Source organism: Astatotilapia calliptera, chromosome 11 (assembly GCF_964374335.1).
Source record: "Astatotilapia calliptera chromosome 11, fAstCal68.1, whole genome shotgun sequence".
Lineage (NCBI taxonomy): Eukaryota > Metazoa > Chordata > Actinopteri > Cichliformes > Cichlidae > Astatotilapia > Astatotilapia calliptera.
The window spans coordinates 20,862,585-20,882,330 of record NC_137432.1 but is presented as its reverse complement, the minus strand read 5'-3'; the positions used below and the strand labels follow the sequence as shown (position 1 = coordinate 20,882,330).

Genomic DNA, 19,746 nt, shown 5'->3' with positions numbered 1-19,746 from the left:
TTTTTTTGGGGGGGGGGGGGGGGGGGTTGCCTTGTCATGTGTGGGGGGTAAAGTTTTGTGCGGAAGGCGGGGGCGCGGCTGTGTAGTGTGGAGGCTCTGGGCAGACTGGTGGTTTCAGGGTGTCAAGAGTCAGTTCTGGGCGAGCGCAGCAGAGTGCATGAAGGAAACCGGGAGCAGGGAGAGTTGGCGGGCTTAAACTCTGGACTGTGCGAGCAAACCTCACCTGCATCTTGGAATCTCTCTCACCCCCTGTCTCACTTTTTGGGAATAGTGGGAAGCTTGCTGTTCCTTGGGATGGAGCGTGGATGGGACGGTGTTTCATATGCTGGGATGTGTATTCTGGGTGTTCTGTCCGTGCTCTCGTCGGCGCTAAACGGAGTTTGGGGGTTTAACTTTTACGCAGAGCATCCCACAGTTTATAGGGGACCCGATGGAAGTTACTTCGGTTATGCTGTGGACTTCTACCAAGCTACCGCCGACAGCAACACGTGAGTGGCAACATCAGGGCTGAAGCTGTCCTGCAGAAGTTCTTCTTAAACTGTACCTGTACAAATTCAACACATTGCCTAACACTAATACTAATAAAATAATAAAGAAAAAGAGTGATGGGGGGAATAATGAAAATCCATGAGCGTCATTATCTGTCTTACCTCTGACAGATTAAGGAAAACAGAGTAAAAGGACCTGCCATGTATGAGAGTTTATGCATTGTTTGAAGAGTACATTGTCTTGCATATGTCTTGGTTTTTCTTTTGCCTATTAGGATCAGTGTGCTGGTTGGGGCTCCCAAAGCCAACACCTCCCAGCCCGGCATCGTAGAGGCTGGAGCCGTTTATTACTGCCCCTGGCCTGGGCTGCCTGAGAGCTGCAGACAGATACCCTTTGACAACTCCAGTGAGTTACCTGAAGCCTGTTTTCTCTCTGTCTTTCTCACTGACCTGAATAAACATGAGGTAGACTGCTGGTTTCTTTGCAGTAAATAGAAAGGATTACCCGTTTGAGCTGGACAAACCGTGAACCTGTCACAGTCATTGTTTCATGAGTTCTCATATAAGTGTTTTATTTAATACCAGAGATGAAATTGAACCATCATTTATTTCACTTGTAATAATTCCTTTTAGAATCATAGGTGGCCCCAGATGTTACTGGAATTGAAACCACTGTTTTATGACCTGTGTGTGTCTGTTTAAGTTGGCGCAAGTGTTATTGGATGAAAAGAGAGAGAGATGAGACATGTGGGTCTCATCAGCTTCCTGTAACAATAAAAAAAAGGAAAAAAAAGTATGGCAGGTTTGCTGGTGGATTTCTTCATCATGTTGATTATGGTATCCAGTATATTATCAACAGTGGTGTCCAATCAACTTTTGTTGGTGGGTCTAATGTTTCTGACACACGCTTCTCTATCTGAGTTGGCATGTGTGTGTGTGAGAGAGAGAGAAAGAGGGAGAGAGAGAGGAGGGGGTAAACTGAATGCACATGGGAATTTAGTTTCCCTTCGGAAGAAAGGGGGATTGGGCGAGGTCTGCTTTTTATTAGATCTTGAAAATGTAACCGTCTCCTTTCCCTCCCCTCCATCAGTCTGTCCTTCTCTCTCTCTCTCTCTCTCTCTCTCTCTCTCTCTCTCTCTCTCTCTCTCTCTCACCTATTACAAGGACTTCTAACATCTTTGTGATGACCACAAAAAGTGAAGTGGTGAAGCAACTGGCTTATCAGTGCAGTGATAGGAGTAACTCTACTCTCTTGTAGTGTTATGGGCAGATCTAACATATCCAACAGGATCCAGAGAAAGATGTACATATATATAAACAGCAGATTGTAACTGAATTAACATAAAAACCTTCAATCCATAAGAAAAAACCTTTGAAGATGAAGCTGCAGTTGGAAGCCATACTGCTGCAGAGATCGTATATCTGTCATATTATTATACCACAGTGTGACTATGACTGGATAATTTATCAACAAGCAGCTGATGCGGAAATGCAACTGCTGATAGCTGATCAGCTGATAAAAGCACTGCTTCAGTGTTCTGCCTGAACTACAGCAAGGCTCCATGAAGATAAAGACTGAGATGTTTTGTTTTCTCTAAAGTTAATTACAGTTATTTTTCACCGAGGGGGGTTTAGTTTTAATTTGAAGTGTTTTGGGGGTTAATTTCAGGTTTGAGGGACAGAGGCATAAACTTAGTGGAACAAATTTGTGTGTGAAGTCATGTGTGCATCTTTCCACTACAATGGGGGGTTATGCACAAGTTGATTGATGACCGTGGCCACTGTGGATATTTCTAGAGTTACAGCAGACCCATTCTTACAGGTATAAACCAGACTAGGTAGGAGGCACATGCATATACACACTGATGCACACTGTACAAAGTATCCGGAGCAGAGTGCTGAGCATCTGTGTGCACTTGACTGGTTAATGTCCATATATCAACTTCACGTGCGTCTGATTATGCGTGTGCATGGTTTTAGTGACATTATGCAGATGTGTCAAGTCATGCCAGTGAAGTGAAGTGAACAGGAGAGGGGATGATATGCTATCACAGATTAATGATCGATTGGATGTCCGTGTGAGTTAAGAAGTCTGGAAAGTAAAGCTGAATACTCCACTGCTTCACGTCTGCTCTGCTGATGCATTGCTACTCAGTTTACCAGAAAAATGATGTTTTCATTTAGAAACACTTAAAAATGATGAATATTTTTGAAATTCTATTTTCCTTTTCCAAGAAGAGATGTAGCTAATGTTCACAATCGCACAAAATACATGCACATCTGAAAGCAACACCTCGCATAACCCGATCGTGGTTTTATGCTGTGAAGTTAATCATTCAATACCCTCATCCACTATTACTCAGGCTTTGGGAATAAAAGTGGCACTGATACTTAATTGAACCTGTATTGCCAACACTGCAATGTTAATGATTACAATCCTTTTTAAAAATACACACACACACACACACACACACACACACACACACTCTCATATATATATATATATAATCTACATTATATATAATCTAAAATCAATCTTGACTTTAGCTGGCAAACTTGTACTGTACATCTGGTTGTCTGTAATTTTAGTGTGTGCTCGCTAAAAGAAGGTGTTTAATGAAGAGAGGTCTGCACTGCATGGTTGGACTTTATTAACACTGAAAACTACCTACAACAGAGCGAAAACAAACATGTACACACACTAAACGCCAAGTCGACACATAATTGTAATCTCAATGGGGAACCATGTCCATGTGCGCTTTGTGGGGAGGGGGTGGGGGCGCTATGTATCTGTGTAGGGTCAGAATGAGTCTCTTAAGTCTTGTTATTTTTTATGAGCTTTAACTTAAAAACGAAGTCTCTGTAGTTCGACAAATGTCTGTTTGTGGGGGACAGATGTTGTTCTGATGTGTGTTATTGGTCTGTTTATGATGTTGCTGTTTGTTCTTTATTGTATCTAGGGCAAATGTTTTCTGTGCTCACAAGCAGAGCTACAGGCAGCCTCAATGGTCAATATATCAATATCGCTTTTACTGCCATCCATTATACATTATATCTTTTCTGTACTCTTACGATACCCTTTATGTCTTTATTTTTTTTCTCTCTCCAGATAACAGAATGATTAAGGTAAATGGTACCAGAGAGCCTCTGGAGTTTAAGTCGCACCAGTGGTTTGGAGCATCGGTCAGAGCACACAGAGGCGAAGTGGTGGTGAGTGGAAATAAAGTCAGATATTATCTGAATCGTTTAACTTATCCCACACAGATTTTCCCCCTACATTCCCCTCTTTTCTAAAGAAAACTGATGAAATCTTAACTGATTTCAGATCAAGAGGGAAGGCGCACCAGCAAGTAGCTCTTCATGGTGACCATATTATAATAAGTCGTAAGTTAATAAGAATATCTAGGGTGATTAACTGGTGTCAGGGGATTCAGGTACAAGGGCACTACAATTTCATGCAAAAGCTGCAAGATTTTTTCATAAATGGAAATGACAAAGTTCCATGTAATGGCGTAAGAGCAAGCATTCCTCAGAAATATATCACACTCTGTCTGGTGAAAAGAAATTGTCACCATCAGGGTGGGAGTACAAGACACCGCCTTTGCAGACTTCCTGTGGCCAATTTCTCCATCATACCTTCCAACATAACTGTTAAACAAATCCAGGTGATTTGAGGAGTTTGGCACTCGCGCGGTGTCACACAGTTTTTGGTTTTTTGTGTATTGTTGCGACGCTGCTGCAGAGCACTTTGTTCTTAAATGTATTTCCTGTAACTGTAATGTCCTTTCTGTTGTGGTTGTATTTATCTGGCAGTTGCACTGACAGAAAGGGAACTTCCAAATGGATAATAAACAAAACTAACTATGGCCGTCATTTGTTTTTAAAACCGGAATCAAAGTGGGGTTTTTTTCATTGGGCAGGCATGCGCTCCTCTGTACCACTGGCGGACAGTGAAGATGAGTGGGGAGAAAGACCCAGTCGGGACCTGTTATGTAGCCGTCCAGAACTTCAGCGCCTACGCAGAGTACTCGCCATGCAGGACCAGTGAGTCACTCTGCAGCCCTGTCTGGAAATGTTTCCATCAACCTGTTGTTCCTTTCATCCTCTCCTCCCTTTGTTTTCTGCCTCTGCTATCAGGATAAACAGAAAATTAACCACGTCGCGTCGACCAGTAAGACACCACAATATCACATGACGTATACAAAGTGCATATTTTTCATTTTAGTGGACAGGAAAAAGCTGATGTTCACTAAAATTTCATAAAAACTTGCATTCATCATCTGTGATGTTGTTGCACCTACAGATAGCATTTGGTTTAGTTTTGGTTTTGAGATATATGCCTGAGATTTCCAGCACGTATATAAAATGAGCTGCTCGGAGCAAGAATAATCCTCAGTTTCTCTCCCGTGACCATCACAGTCAGGATTACAAAGATATCTGAAAACCCAGACGAACAAAACAAAAACCGTGTGCGTGGCGAGGTCCGGGTAGGGAAGGTATGGAATTGTGCTTCCAGAATAAATCACTTTCTCTGATGTTTTACAAGTTGCCACAGTAACCTGAAAATATATCCGTCACTAACAGTTTATCAGACTCTCTCTGTGGCCCTCTTCTTTCTGTCATCAGTTCTGTAAATGGAATTTATGGGATTTTCTTTTTTTCATTCTCACTTCCTTCCTGTGATCTCTCTCCCCCTGTGCAGCGATATGAGCCGGCATTAAAATTTGATAAGGAGAAATGAAGGCTATCAGGTGGCACATCATAAACAGCAGAGAAAACCTAGCCTTTGTTGTCCACACATACACAGACATTCATACTTGTGCTCCCTCTGGTCGTTGGTTCAAAGCCGTAAACTCAGCTCTTCCTGAGGAGGGAACGACTGTGCCCTGTTTTACAGGGGAAGTATTTCTGCGTCGTGTTTCTAAGCTTTTTCTTTTTAGTTTTCTTTATCTTAACATGTATGTGCAACCATTCAAGCGCACTTATAAACAATGTGTTAGGCTGTAACACATTGTTTATAAGTGCGCTTGTGTAGTTCCGCATCATTAAAGGTCACTCCAGGGGGCCACTGAGATGGAGAACAATTTATGATTGGCACATGTTTTGTGTGTTCATGCGCTGTTAGATGAAGTAATTTAAACAGAAACACACACATCAGTGGTTTTACATTTTTATGTATGCCGTAAGTGCTTGATTATCTTAATTATCTAAATATTTATTTTGACAGTAGGTTGTAGTTACATGGTTTCATCTATTAGAAGCTATGATTTTGGCACAGTTGAATACCAGGAAATTGTCTCAAGACAAAAAAAAGTACCAATTAATTGTTGCATTGTTGGAATTTTGTCAGACCATTCAACATTAATACAGCAGAATCACAAATTCCCTCTTTTTTAATTCTACTTAATCCCTGTGAAGACTTGTGCCCTGCATTATTCCCAATGAGACGGTAAAATGCGGTTTGTTCAAAAAACCCAAAGAACACTCCTACTAGAGCTGCACTGTGTGTAGGTCTGCGTGCGTCCCACTCCACATGCATTTATCAGTATTTTTCTTGCAAACTTGATGACGAGGCCCCTTTGTGCTTAAGAAAGTCAGTGGAGAACCATGAACTGTTCTTCCCTCCTGTGTGGGTGAGACCTAATTGCCCTCTCGCTCTCTCTTCAATCTCAGGTAGTTTCTATGTGCAAGCCAAAAGTACTGCCCTAAAATAAGTAAGATATTCCTTTGAGCGCTTCTGTTGTTTCAGTTTTTGCATGTGTGTTCATGTTGCTTGCAGATGATCCAGACCCAGAGGGACAGGGATTCTGCCAGGCTGGTTTCAGTGTGGATTTCACCAAGGTATAGACTGGAGCGGCAGTTACCCTTTATTACCCAAAAACCTCCTGCACACAATTTGTCGCTTCTCAGAGTTCACGCAGAGAAGACTCCCATCAAAATTTATGGGCAATGGGAAGATCAGAGAGCATTTGTCCCTAGAGAAGCCTCCACGCCCGATGTGACCCATCGCCTCGTAACACAATAGACCAGGCACACATAAACACACTAACATATACACACGCATTCTTTCACTGTATAGTCAGTATGAACCTTGACCTTTCACTCATGGTCCGGCCTTACCCTCCTTACGTACAGGAAGCTGTCATTCTCTTCAAGATGTCAGAAGGCAGTGGGAATCATATGGGCACATTCACACAGCTATACACATTTTATAAACCTCTAGTCACACTTGCACAATTTATTTAATAACAATTCCTCCAATATGACTAAGCCTACTTAATTGTATTTATTCCAGGAAGGAAAGCTGGTGGTAGGAGGACCTGGAAGCTTTTACTGGCAAGGTAACTGAAACAGCAGTGTGTAAACCTTTGTTTGCTCTCTCTCTTGCAGTGATTTCATCAGTGGGACAGTGTTCAAATCAGAGAAAAGAATGGAGATGAGTTTAGCAGTCGGGACAGCCCACCTACACACATATGCACACTGGACACACTTTCCAAATCTTACCTAAGCGAAGGTGGAAAAAAAATGCGTCCCTTTCTCTGCAACCCTTTTATATTCGCTTTTCCTTTCCTCCTTTTTTTTTTTTTACTTAATGCGTCGCTCTGTCTGAAACGGTGTAACAGGAAGTTGGTGTTTGGGCTCTGTAATGAGCTGATCAGGGGGTAATGGAGTGGAGGACCTGCCCCTCTGCTCCTCAGAGGAGCTTGGGGAGCTCTGAGGGGAGAGGAAGAACCTCAAGCCGAGGCAGCAGGGTTGAGAAGGACAAAGGAAAGGGGTGGCAGAGAGAGAGAGCAGACAGGACGGCCTGAGTGATAGAGCCCGGCGATGGAGATGACAGAGAGAGAAGTGATGGAGTATGTTGATGAGAGTCAGACACAGAGCAAAGAAGCAGAACGATTTATCTCCTTGATAAAGTCAGAGCTGAGGTCAGTCAGATTGCTGGATATGCATGGGTAGTCTAAGCAGAGGGATGAAGTGTCTTAATAGGTGTAGACACAGCTTGAGTGTGTCATAGTTAAGCTGGGGAAGTGTAGCGGTACTCCCCCTGCTCCAGGTGTTACAGCGCGTGTGTGTGTGTGTTATCCAACATTGTGCAGCTGCTTGCAAGGAGAAAGGACACAATTATTCATCACTTGAACAAACTCATTTCTCTTTGCTTTCTTTGTAACCTAATGATCTTTGACCTCTGAGGCACATCAGCAGCTTAAAAAAAAAGAATAACGTAAGACATAATGTGTTTTTCAAAAAAGAGAGAAAGGAAATAGATTCATTTTTTTATTCAGAGTTACAATGATTACTTATTGTTAAATAATGAATGCTGTGGCATAAAGGACTGCACTAGACAGACATCATACACACCCTAATGGACTGCTCTCTCTCTCTCGCCGTGCCCTCAGCACTGGCACGGCAGCCTGCCTCCAGTTAAAACACTTCCTCCAAATGTTTATAAAAGCACTCAGCCTGGATTTTATGGCCTCTAATATACAACAATTATCTTCAGCCTTCAGCTTGATTCATCCTCCAACAAACTCACATAAAGCCTTGTTATCGCTGAGTGAAAAATAACTCGAAATTAGCAGCACTGATTTATGCATCTCTGTTAACAGTTTATCTCCTCAATCAGGTTGTAGTTTAATAATGAGTCGACACGGTGATATGAGATAAAGCCGGCACAGTGTGTGAGAGAGGGAGGATGAAGGGCTGCGAGAGGAGCTGAGGGGAGGGTTAAGAGGGCACATTTCCCTCCCCATCAGTACACACACATTAAGGAGGATTTATGGAAGGCTGAAGGCGGCCAGAGATAAAATCATTTGTTTGTCTGACCTCTTGTTCTACAGCAGAGGAAGGGTGTTGTTTGTGTGCGCACACCTATAATTCAGAAACCTTGTGATGGAGAGGGCAGCATTCTTCTTGGGAGTTTTTAAAGGCGTATTGGCCAAACGTATCAGCTTTTTGTTCTGCAAGAACTAAGATGTGTAAGTGTTGCCTCTGAGAGGATTGTGCGCTGTCTGTGTCTTTCATGTGGAGCGAGCCGTCCAGCTCCAGCAGTTATCTGCAACAGTGGACAGCAGGGCTCCCTACACGGAGTCTGAGCTTAAACCGCTGCCTATAAACAGATGTGGCTTTCAGATTGATTGTTTTTCTCCATCCGTGTGTGTGTGTGTGTGTGTTTGCAGGTCAGGTGATGACAGCAGGGATAGCCGAGATACTGAATGGCTATTCGTTAAAGGCAGTGCTGAGACAGGTTTCAGGAGAGAAACACACAAGAGCTGCTGAAGACACACACGACGACAGCTACCTTGGTAACATGCATTAACAAACACACACCCAAACTTACATTCAGGTCTATAATTATTTAGACAGTTTTTGTAATTGTTGCCTCTGTACACCACCAAAGTGGATTTTTAAATCAAACAATCAAGATTTAATTAAAGTTTAGAGTTTCAGCTTTAATTCCAGGGGTTTAACAAAAGTTTACTATTCATTCTTTAAGAGTTACGGCCATTTTTATACACAGTCCCCCATTTGCAGAGGCTCAAATGTAGCTGGACAGCTGACTGACAAGCAGGTGAGGTTGTTCTCACATCATTTTAAGTTAAACAGAAATTAAACGCAAATTGTTAAGCTTTCTTTTTTATCTTTTCAATGAAACTCTTAATATGAGGTCCAAAGAGATACAAGTAAAGGAGGCCATCATTCGTCTAAAAAGGAAAATAAACCTATCAAACAGATAGCAAACGCCCTAAGAGAGTGGCCAAATCCACAGTCTGGTACATTCTTAAAAAGGAGTGCACTGGTCAGCTCAGCAACACCTTGAGGCTTGAATGACCGCAGAGGTAAACATACTGCAGGATTCTTTGTTTGGTTAAGAAAAAGCCCTTCAAACACATCACTAAAGCAAAAACATTGTGTATTTCTGATACTTTGCAATAAAAAAGACTTTCATGATGGAAAGTCAAGAGGCTTTGCAACATAGTGCAAACCACTCTTTACACTCAAGGACAAGAAGATCCGATTTGACTGTCAGATGACATTTAAAAGACGCTGAACATTTTCAAAGCAAGACGAAGGAGAGAAACAGCTCATGATCAGAATCCTACCACATCACCCGTGAAACATAGTGGAGGCAATACTATGTTATGGGCATGTATGGCTGCCAGTGGAAGTGGGTCACTATTGCTCATTGATATAACCACTGATAGAAGTATCATTATAAAATGTGAGGTGTGGGGGCTGTGCTCTCTGCTCTGAGACAAATCCAGCGAAACTGATTGGATGAGGATACTAAAATGTGCAAAAGTGACCCAGGAGTTTGTCATGGCAGAGAAATGGGATATTCTTCAGTGGCCAAGTCAGTCACATAATCTCAACCCTACAGAGTGTGTGGTTCATTCTGTACTTCAGGCAGTCATTGACTGCAAACAATTTTCATTGAAGTATTAAAAAACCTTCATGTTTTAAATTAGTTCATTTTCCCTGTTACATTTGAGCCTCTGGAAATGTCGGAATACTTATGGACCCAACTTTATGAACAAATCATAACACAATTGATAATATTAGACAACTGCAAATGAATTATAACCACATGTGCAACTGATTTCTCCGTAGGTTACTCTGTGGCAGTGGGAGAGTTTACGGGAGACTCAGAACAAGGTGAGAAATGCAAGAATTCATTAGATTTGAGGAACCTCCTGAGAACATCGGCAGTCTCTCCTGCAGCGCCGTCTAAAACGTTGCATGTTTGCGCTTTCTCTGAGCGATAGAGAGTGGACAGCTGTGTGACTTTGCCTTTGTCTGAACTTAGCAGCAGTAATTAAAACTGTCTCTGTACGTCTGGGTCATGACCCTGAGTGGACAGGACTTCAAGGACTACTGATAAAGGGCTTTCCTGTCCTCCATTTGGAGTGATTAGAATGATTATTGGCAGACTCTGCAAACCTCTTCATGTCTAGAGTGGGTCCAGAATCACGTCTGGATTTGAAATATTAGGTGAAAAAGCGCTCAGGCATGCACATATTTGTGTTTTATAAAGGATTTGCAGGTGGGGAAAAGTGCCTTTGAATTTATCTTCAGCTTTTCAAATGTGTGCTTTTTAGAGCCAGAATAAATTCATAGAAGTTATGAGTACTAGAAATGTACAAATCCTTTCATTTTTTAAGTATTGTACCGCGTAGATACACTCTGGTATATAATCGTGGCTTCTCTTTAGGTGCTGCTAAAGTTCTTTTTGATGCCATAACTTTGTGTGTGTTTCAAACGGGACAATTTCAACCAAAACTAAAAGAAAACAAAATGTTTCCAGCCACAGTGTCACCACATCACTTTTTAAACCAATTTTTTTTACTTCCTCTTTAAACAGCGTCACCACACGGTTTCACGTTAGCTTTATACACCCCCCCTCCCCAGTGTCGCTTTGCTAATCAGCATTTAGTGGGATTTTTACGGGACAACCTTGTGTTTACATACCCCCATACCAACCCTGCAAAGGCCCTGAACCGCCTAAAGCGCAACACATGTCAGAGAGTCTTAAAGAGAGCCTAAAGAGGTTACACATGCCTGCTGATGCACTGTGTTGTGGTGCAAAGTTTGTTGTGGTCTTGTTCCCTAAACCCTCTTCAGACTGGAGAACTGGTTGTAACTGGGAGCTCTGAGTGAAGATGAAGCTGAGAATTACTGGTTAATAGGCCCGCGGTTCAGCCTGTTGAGTAGAGCCAGAAGGCAGGAAGTGGGGACTCTGTCTTCTCGCTCTGGGTGGGACCCTCAGATCGTCACTTTAAGTTCACAACACTGCACTCATCAATCAATACACACGCAGAGCCCGAGCATCCAATCACTTACTTTGTTCTCTGCGACACTTGGCTGTGAGGTCGGTGGGGGTTTCAGGCTTTTGAGACAAACCTCTGTCACTTTTTTCCCCACTGTCTTTTCCGCTGTGCATCTTTCTCGCACCAATTTGACTCTTTATTTTTATGTTTTCCAGAGCTGTTAGCTGGAGTCCCAAGAGGAGCGCAGAACTTTGGATATGTGAGTATGGACGGACAAGCCAGTTAGAAGATCGCAGTTTCATTTAGAAACAACCAACTGAGAGACAAAAGAAAAATGAAACGGTGGGAAGTCCAGCAAATATAGATGCTTATTTAAAGTATGTTAAATATTTGAATAAGAAGAAATATCATATGTTGTAGCCTTCACAGTCACCAGATCTTGAATCAACTTATTGCATATGTGGGATTTTTGACGCTTTACTCCACCATGACCAAACACTTTTCAAAGAAATATCTTCGAGAAGAGTGATGTTCATTCAGTTGAGTGCCAGTGACTTGTCGACAGATATCTTAGATATAATTGGCGGCTCGGTAGCCTAATAAGACATTTCATGCAGATGTTTCCTTTAATTTGTCTTGCATCTGTATTCCATCTGCATGTAAACTTTTATTGTGAAGATGTGTGAAAAACCTGCACTCAGACACAAACATGCAACATGAAGTCTTTGAAATTTGTCTGCTGACACAGAAATCTACTTATGTTTGCGCGTATGCCAGTAAACTTTAGTTTGCCTCTTTTTCTTGTATGGGAACTTGTCCCCGGGGCTCACTGTGTCAATCCTCCGTAATGACACACAGCTTCTGCTGCATATGAAGGCCAGTGGCCCCACGTAACCCCGCTAGCCCTCTTTGACACACAAATACACAAACACACGACCTGTGACAGTGTGTTCCTCATCCTGACGTTGTAGTTGCTGCAAGACTGTCCCTTGGTGTACAGACTGGATGCCACAGAGTAGGAGGATGTAGCTGGTAATTGGTGCAGTAGATGGAGTGATGCAGGTAGACCTGACAGTGGAGTAGCTGTCAGTCCTGATCAGAATCTCTCTGCAACATATTTGACAACTGACAGCAAAGGAAAATGAAATCTCAAGTTGTTGATTTAATATTTCTTTTTACACGTCCTCATCCGTCTGTGTTCATAAGTCTATCCCTCTTTAGTACGTCTCTGAGACATGTGTGATTGGGTCAGCTTGTATCCTCCACATGTGAGGGTGTGTGTGTGTCTGTGCATGTGTGTGTATGTGTTGCCTCCGGCTCCCTCCATGTGGTTGTTATTTCAGTTCTTATGAAGGAATTCTCAGCCTTCCCCCCCTTTCCTCCATCTCTCCCTGCAACCAGGGTTAAAAGGGGGGGGGGGGGGGGGGGATGAGGGGAAAATGGTAAAAGCACAAAGAGGATGGTGGTGGGGGCGGGGGGGTGTTCGGTTAAATAAAACAGTTTTTTTATGCGGTTTCTGACTTTTTTCCAACATTCTTTATGTGCCTGTTTGTCAGACTGCTCCGCCGTGTTTACTGCTCGTACACTAGGGGGACAAAGCTCGGTGCCTTATTAGTCATGTCTGCTTGCTTTAGGTGGCGATGATCAACTCCACCAACATGACGTTCATCCAGAACTTCACAGGGGAACAGGTAGGGCCATCAACACATCACAGTCTCAGACTATCACATATACGAAGCAGCGTATTTGAAATTGGTATTAGATGAAAGTCATGCAGCTTTGTCGGGGTTTGGTTAAAGTGCTGTAGCCTTCCTTCCTTGTCTGTCCATCAGATGGCCTCCTATTTTGGCTACTCTGTGGCTGTAACTGACTTAAATGGAGATGAGTAAGTAGAAAACATCTCGGTCTCTCCAGATGCTTACACTTTCTATTCTATGTATGATCACTAATTCTTCACCCTGCCCTCCCAGGACAGATGACGTGCTGGTTGGAGCACCCCTTTTCATGGAAAGAGAGACGGAGAGCAAACCCAAGGAGGTGGGCAGGGTATACCTGTACCTCCAGCTGGCTCCACTCACTTTTTCTGAACCTGTCGCTCTCACCGGCACCTACACTTTTGGACGCTTCGGCACAGCTATCGCACCGCTAGGAGATGTCAACCAAGATGGATACAATGGTAGGTCTGAGCCTTTCCAAGTAAAGGAGAAAGGGGAAAAAAAGATAAATTGACATGGATTAACTTAATCAGAAAAATGAAAAGATACAAGTAGAGCTATAGAAGGGGACAGATATGGAGAAGGGAAAATTTGTTTGATTATATTTTTCCTAAACCTGAATGAACCTTCTTTTATGGGCCAATACTTTCAGGTTAACGTGATAAAAGAACAAATCTTTTTTTCTGTTCCTGTGCTGTTTGCATGGTTATGTCACTGGCTGAGGAAATGCTATCAGATGCTGCTGTGTGAGAAAACCTAAAGTTCTCCTGCCAATCAGGAAGTGTAGTGATGAAAGGTTGTCCGTGTGAGTGGTGTCTTCCTGTGACGATCCGCCAAAGGCCATGTGTCTATGTGTGTCTGAGTTATTTTTAGCTCACCAGATGTGCCCTGAGATAAAAATCATCTGGGAGTTTTTGTCCTGCAGCCCGGAGTTCATTCCTCTTCGATGTGTTTGTTTTATCCCCATATTGATTGTACAAATACAGCCACACACACACAAATGCACACCATGTAGCCTGGAGCCCAAATGTTCTGCAAAACTAAGGCTTGTTGATTGCAGCTATAAAAAAATTGAATGAATGAAGGCGCATCTAAGCCTCCCATCACATCAATCCCGCTGAATTGTCCTTTATTTATTTATGGAGAGCATGTGTTAATGAGCCTACCACGCCTTTACAGTCATTAACCATTAGATCAATAACCACTGGATCAATACTGATGGTTTTTCAGACTAGAAATGTAAATAACATCTGCTCTCTGTTAGCGTCTCTGAGGGGCACTGATGTGACCTAAGATCTGCCTCCTGAAGTGCCATGGAGACAAAGTACTTACTGAGAGTTAATCTATTGAGTGCACATCCACGTCTGTGCACGATTTCATTATTCAGTATTATAGTGTAGAATCTCAAAGGAGGGACTGTGATCAAGGCTTTCAGCGGCTTTTCTTTGCTAATGTCAAACCCAAACCGTGGACCATACCTGTGCCCTCGTGTGTCCGTGTATAATCAGAAACAGACCGGTTTCTTTCTCTCCGATGAGCTCTTCCACATCATGATCATCACTCCATTTCCAAGATTCTTCTTAAAAGTGGAACCATACCCATTTTGTCTCATCTCCGTGGCTTTACTTGCTGTCAACTGTCAACACATTGCAATTTAGCTAATTTCATTTTCCATGTGGTTTCTTTTGTTTTTCATTTTTATCGGCCAACGCTGTCAGTATTTTTCACAAAGTGTCGGGCTGTTTTTGTCTGAGAAACAGTTCTGTAGTTTTGGTCTCAGTGATCACAGTGGGTGTTCAGTGGGTGTTCTTGATGCTCTTCTTTTTGCTGCACATTCTGAGATGTTGTTGAGCAATGCCCATGAGTGACTTTCACATTATGTGAAGACTTTTTAAAAAAAATTTCTTAACTCAGCTATTCAGTTATGTACACATACCCACACATAGACATACAGACTCTCACACAGGCTCATATATACACTTGCGCACACACATGGTTGCATTTATCGTCTCTACCCCACAATCTGCTTCATGTGGAACTAGTTGTTTAGACTGAGAGAGGGGGGGTCCGGAGACAAACAGGATATCTCGAGGTGCTTGGACAGCTACAGTGCTAATGGGTACTTTAATACAGGATGGTGTGACACAGAAATTTAGAGGTAAAACAATAAACTCAAATCTGCTTCTACTTCATCTGCACAGGAGCTTACTGTATCCGAATGCTTATATCTCTTTCTTTGCATTTAGATCCCCCTTTCCTTTACAGATACTTACTTCATTAGTCACCTTGCTAGTACCGAGTTGGTTCTTTTTGCCTTCAGATCTACCTTAAATCTTCATGGCATAAATTCGACAGTCTGCTTAAAACATTCCTCAGAGGTTTTGGTCCATATTGACATAATTGTATCACATAGTTGCTGCAGATTCGTCAAGTACGTGGTGCAAATCTGCCATTTCACCACATCCCAAAGGTGTTATATTGAGATTTGGCAAGATGCTTTCATGTCTATGCTTTCATGTTGTTTACAGCAGTTTTTGTAGTGGAAATCGAGACTCGTCAGACCAGGCGACGTTGTTCCAGTCTTCTATTGTCCGGTGTTGGTGAACGTGCTAACTGTAGCCTTAGTTTCCTGTTCTTAGCTGATGGAAGTGGCACCTGGTGTGGTCTTCTGCTGCTGTAGCCCATATGCTTCAAGGTTCAAAATGCTGTGCATTCAGAAATGCTCTTGTGCATACCTTGGTTGTAACGAGTGGGCATTTGAATTGCTGTTTCCTTCCTATCAGCGCGAAGTAGCCTGGCAACTCTCCTCTCACCTCTGACATAAACAAGGCATGTTTATGTCAGAGTGTGGGAAAATCTCAGTATATCAGCACTTTCTGAAATACTCAGCCAACCATCCTAACCAGTGCTAACATCCATACTATGTTCAGAGTCACTTAAATCACCTTTATTCTCCATTCTGATCACTCTCAGTCTGAACTTCAGCAAATTGTCTTGACCATGTCTACACCTAAATGCATTGCGATTGGCTGAGTGTATATATCTACATGTCTGAAGATATTTCTAAAGGAAAGGTTAATATTTTGGTGAACGATGTGCTGATTTGCTTTCCTCTTGAGAGTTAAATCAGAAAATATGTTCCAGAGTAACAAAATACAACTACCTACTTTTTACACGTTACACTTAGAGTACAATATTTCATCCAAGACATTAACCGCTAAATGCAACAAGCTGTTTATGCACTGTTTTAGAAGTTTAAAGCATACGGTGGTAATGACTCCAATTTAGAGAGGCAGGTTTGTTTACATTTAGCCAGGTTAACTGCTATGCTCCGGTTTTCATCTGGCCTCTCACCCAGTGACAGCTAAGATAGGCTCCATCCCTGCCATAACCCTAAGCAGATAAGAAAACGAGTTAATATTCTTTTCCTCTGTTTCCATGACTTGGTACCTTGTTCCATTTCCTATTTAAACAAATATTTCCCATGCTGAGCATAACATAAACAGTGTTTATAGAGATAAGGATAGATAAAGCTGAGCCAAGATTAAAAATAAATTTGTAAAAAAAAAGTAGAAAAACAAACAAAAAAAGACGTAAGTAAATGGCCTAGCTGCCATGATCGCTCAGTTTATGACGGTCAAGCTCTTTTCCTTTCCTCTTTCCATTTCCTTGTACCTGTATAATTTCCTCTGCTCCCCTCTCAAAGGGACTTTAACCCTGTTGATGTCTAAACCATGCATATGTGTGTGTGTGTGTTGTCATCCTTCAGACGTGGCAGTGGGCTGTCCGTTCGGAGGTGAGGAGCGTGGAGGGAGAGTATTGATCTTTAATGGCAACAAAGACATATCCACACAAGGTATGACGCTCAGCCAGGAGCTGAGGGCGGCCCACGCCCCAAGTGACAGTTTGCCTGGATTTGGATTCACTCTGAGAGGAGGCCAAGATGTGGACAACAATCAGTACCCTGGTAAATACTCAACAAATCGGCCCGTCTCTACTCAGCTCCCCGCGTTATAATCAAGATTCTCTCTCAGGCTCGCATTCTTTCGCTTCTCGACTTTCCTTCCAGCTCCTCTCATTACAGCCTTCCTCCTCTTCATTCTTAACCTCCACATTTCACCGTTCCCCCATGCACCCCTCCACTACCATCTCCATGTTCTCCCCATTTTTGCTTTCCTCCTTTTCTCTGGTAAAGTCATCAGAAGCGGGTATAGGGATTTGTGCCATGAACTTCTGCCGCATCCATTCTTTAGAGATTTACAGTACTCAAGTAGGAGAGAAGACATGAGAGTGGGAGAAAAAAAAAGAAGCACAATAACACATTCTCCTCATGTTCAGTCTGCCAGACCTACAAGCCTCTGTGTATAACCTCAAAACTGTGAGCAGACAAAGCAGCATTCAATCAACTTACATGCAGCAACTCCCTAGCCTTTTTTGGCACCTTCTTACTATACCACACACCTTCACCTTATGTCTTCTGAATATAATGTCAAAACTAAACTGGAACACACAGAGAAGGGGCCATTTGGAGGTTTTTGTAGAACACACAAGTTTCTAGTCCACGAAAAAGATTTGAAACAAAGCAGGTCTGTAAAACCACGCTTTTACTACCTCATTTTCTCCCCAATTTGGAGCCATCCGGCTCTCAGCATTAATTTTGCTTAAAGCTTCCACAGATTGGGCTGAAAATGAGAATTTGTTTAGTTTCACCTTTTGTCTTTGCCCCCTCCTACTCCCTCTTTGGCGGTTTCCCTTTTCATTCTGCTGCAATAACAGATTTCTTCATTCCACAAACAGGATACAAAGGGAAATAATAACGCACAAGTTCACATGCATGGCTTGTGATCAGTTTCACTGGCAGCTAGCAGAGTGTATGTTGAGCACGGGCCAGGCTCCAGGTCATAGTTAGACCTGCGCAGACCCACTGCAAATCAGAGATCAGAATTAAAAACAGTGTACAATAAATACACACACAGGAGTTACAGGTTAAAACTGGCGGAGGCCCTTTGGGAGGAGCACGCAGAGAAGAAACTCATGGGTGGCACAGCTTTCTGCCAACACACACACAAACGTATAAACACGCGCGCACACAGACGTGCAGGGCTCGTGTCGTCTGTCATTAGAGAGCTTGCTGACGGAAGTGAGGCACACACACACGCACACGGTGTGTCGTTGGCAGGCTAGTAAAGTCACACTGTTCAAAGGAGCCTGAGACGTTTGATCAGCATTATGAGAGGACTGCAAAGGCGTCTGGGAGGCCTGCTACAGCTGCCATGCGCTCTCATTGTGATTAAATGTCATTAGTCGACCACAGGAAGATGGATGATGACTGTGCTCCAGTTTTATGGATTTTTATCTTTAAGAATCATTTCAGATATTTGTCTTTGGATTTCAGATCAAGCAGCGTGGAACTAAACGAAAGGTAGATAGGACAAAACCTGAAAAAGCAGGCGGTACAGGGATCAAAATAACACACACAGCTCACTGCTTCAAATCAAGCTTCATTAAATCACAGACATATCTGATTTTGTGCAAAACGGCCGGGGTCAGTTGTGTATCACATTGCCTTCAAATGCAATTTTGGTTTCATTTAACAGGTTAAAGGCCAAAAACCCACAATGTTTACCCAACAGTCGCTCTCGCTGAAAGACTTTTTGATTCGTGTTTATTTGGTTGGAAAGTGCAAAATTGATTAAAGGCCTCCAAATCAACTCTAATATTTGGCGCCCATTTTTATTCTCATTTCATGCATGATACAGGGCCTTGGTACAGCCACTCAGTCTAGCACAGGTTAACCTTCCTTCTAAGTAACTTTCCTCTGATTGGCTGCCCCTCTCAGGGTTTTTTGAACAGCAGGTGGGTGGCGCGTCAGTGCCTGAGATCACCGTATTAAGGATTTAACCTCTCAGTGACACCTCACGGAGCCTAGAAAGTAGCAAAAACTGCCTGAAACAGAGCATTTAGAGTAATCTGAGCTTTTGGCACACCGGGATTACTATCTCTGACGTGTTTAATATAAACCACCTCTCAGCACTGGGTATATATGACAAAATAAATAAAAGCACTAAGTGTGTAATAGGTGCAATTTAAACAAAACCTGCCATACTATGCAATCTAGAAATAATCCAGGCAATTATCCTGCTCTGTGGTGTAAAAATAGTGTTTCAAATGTGTGTAATGGCTGGCAATTTATTGAATTGTCCTAAAACACCACACATGAATCCAAGAATGAGGAAAACCTCTCTCTGAAAAACTACCTCTTTTTCCACTGAGAGCCACTGATCTTTGGCATTTCATCATCGTGTCCGATCCCCCGCAGCTTTCAGGGCATACATCCACTGACAGCTTGACAGTCTGTCTAAACTCTGGATGGAGGTTGTGTTTTCATAGCCCAGGATGGACACCATCAGCTAGCAGCTCAATTACCGAAATCATACCTGCACCTAGAGATGCCCTCGTTGAGTGATGCAGCCTGCTCGTGTGTGGCTATGGCTCAGTGGGTCTCTGTACACACACCAACCTCAAATCAACAGTGGTGGGCAAGCTTTCCTGTGTATACGGAAATGGAAATGACATGGAAAAGGAAAGTAGGCCGTTGGTTGATTTAGCTCCGGATGAAGCCATGTGCAAACTTAAACTCTTAACCCTGAAGGCACCCTATCCTCAAATAAGCCTCATGTCATGCGTCTTTTTTAGCAAATGCAAGCATTAAAATAAAACAGCCAGCTGATGACATGAGTGGAGTTACATTTTCCAGGTTACATAACTGCTACAGTT

The 19,746-nt window shown here is 42.7% G+C and overlaps 1 protein-coding gene across 1 annotated transcript in view; it reads left to right on the top strand.

Annotated features, from left to right (window-relative positions):
• The first annotated feature begins 21 nt into the window (after positions 1 to 21).
• Positions 22 to 19,746, top strand: part of itga8 (integrin, alpha 8) — a 41,714-nt gene continuing 21,989 nt past the window's right edge. The window contains exons 1-13 of the mRNA XM_026184747.2: positions 22 to 488; positions 764 to 894; positions 3,598 to 3,698; positions 4,409 to 4,532; positions 6,268 to 6,329; positions 6,784 to 6,829; positions 8,666 to 8,791; positions 10,098 to 10,142; positions 11,470 to 11,513; positions 12,889 to 12,945; positions 13,087 to 13,139; positions 13,225 to 13,430; positions 16,739 to 16,936. Coding sequence (XP_026040532.2) covers positions 295 to 488; positions 764 to 894; positions 3,598 to 3,698; positions 4,409 to 4,532; positions 6,268 to 6,329; positions 6,784 to 6,829; positions 8,666 to 8,791; positions 10,098 to 10,142; positions 11,470 to 11,513; positions 12,889 to 12,945; positions 13,087 to 13,139; positions 13,225 to 13,430; positions 16,739 to 16,936 — 1,387 coding nt within the window. The 5' untranslated portion in view covers positions 22 to 294. The remainder of the gene's footprint in view (positions 489 to 763; positions 895 to 3,597; positions 3,699 to 4,408; positions 4,533 to 6,267; positions 6,330 to 6,783; positions 6,830 to 8,665; positions 8,792 to 10,097; positions 10,143 to 11,469; positions 11,514 to 12,888; positions 12,946 to 13,086; positions 13,140 to 13,224; positions 13,431 to 16,738; positions 16,937 to 19,746) is intronic.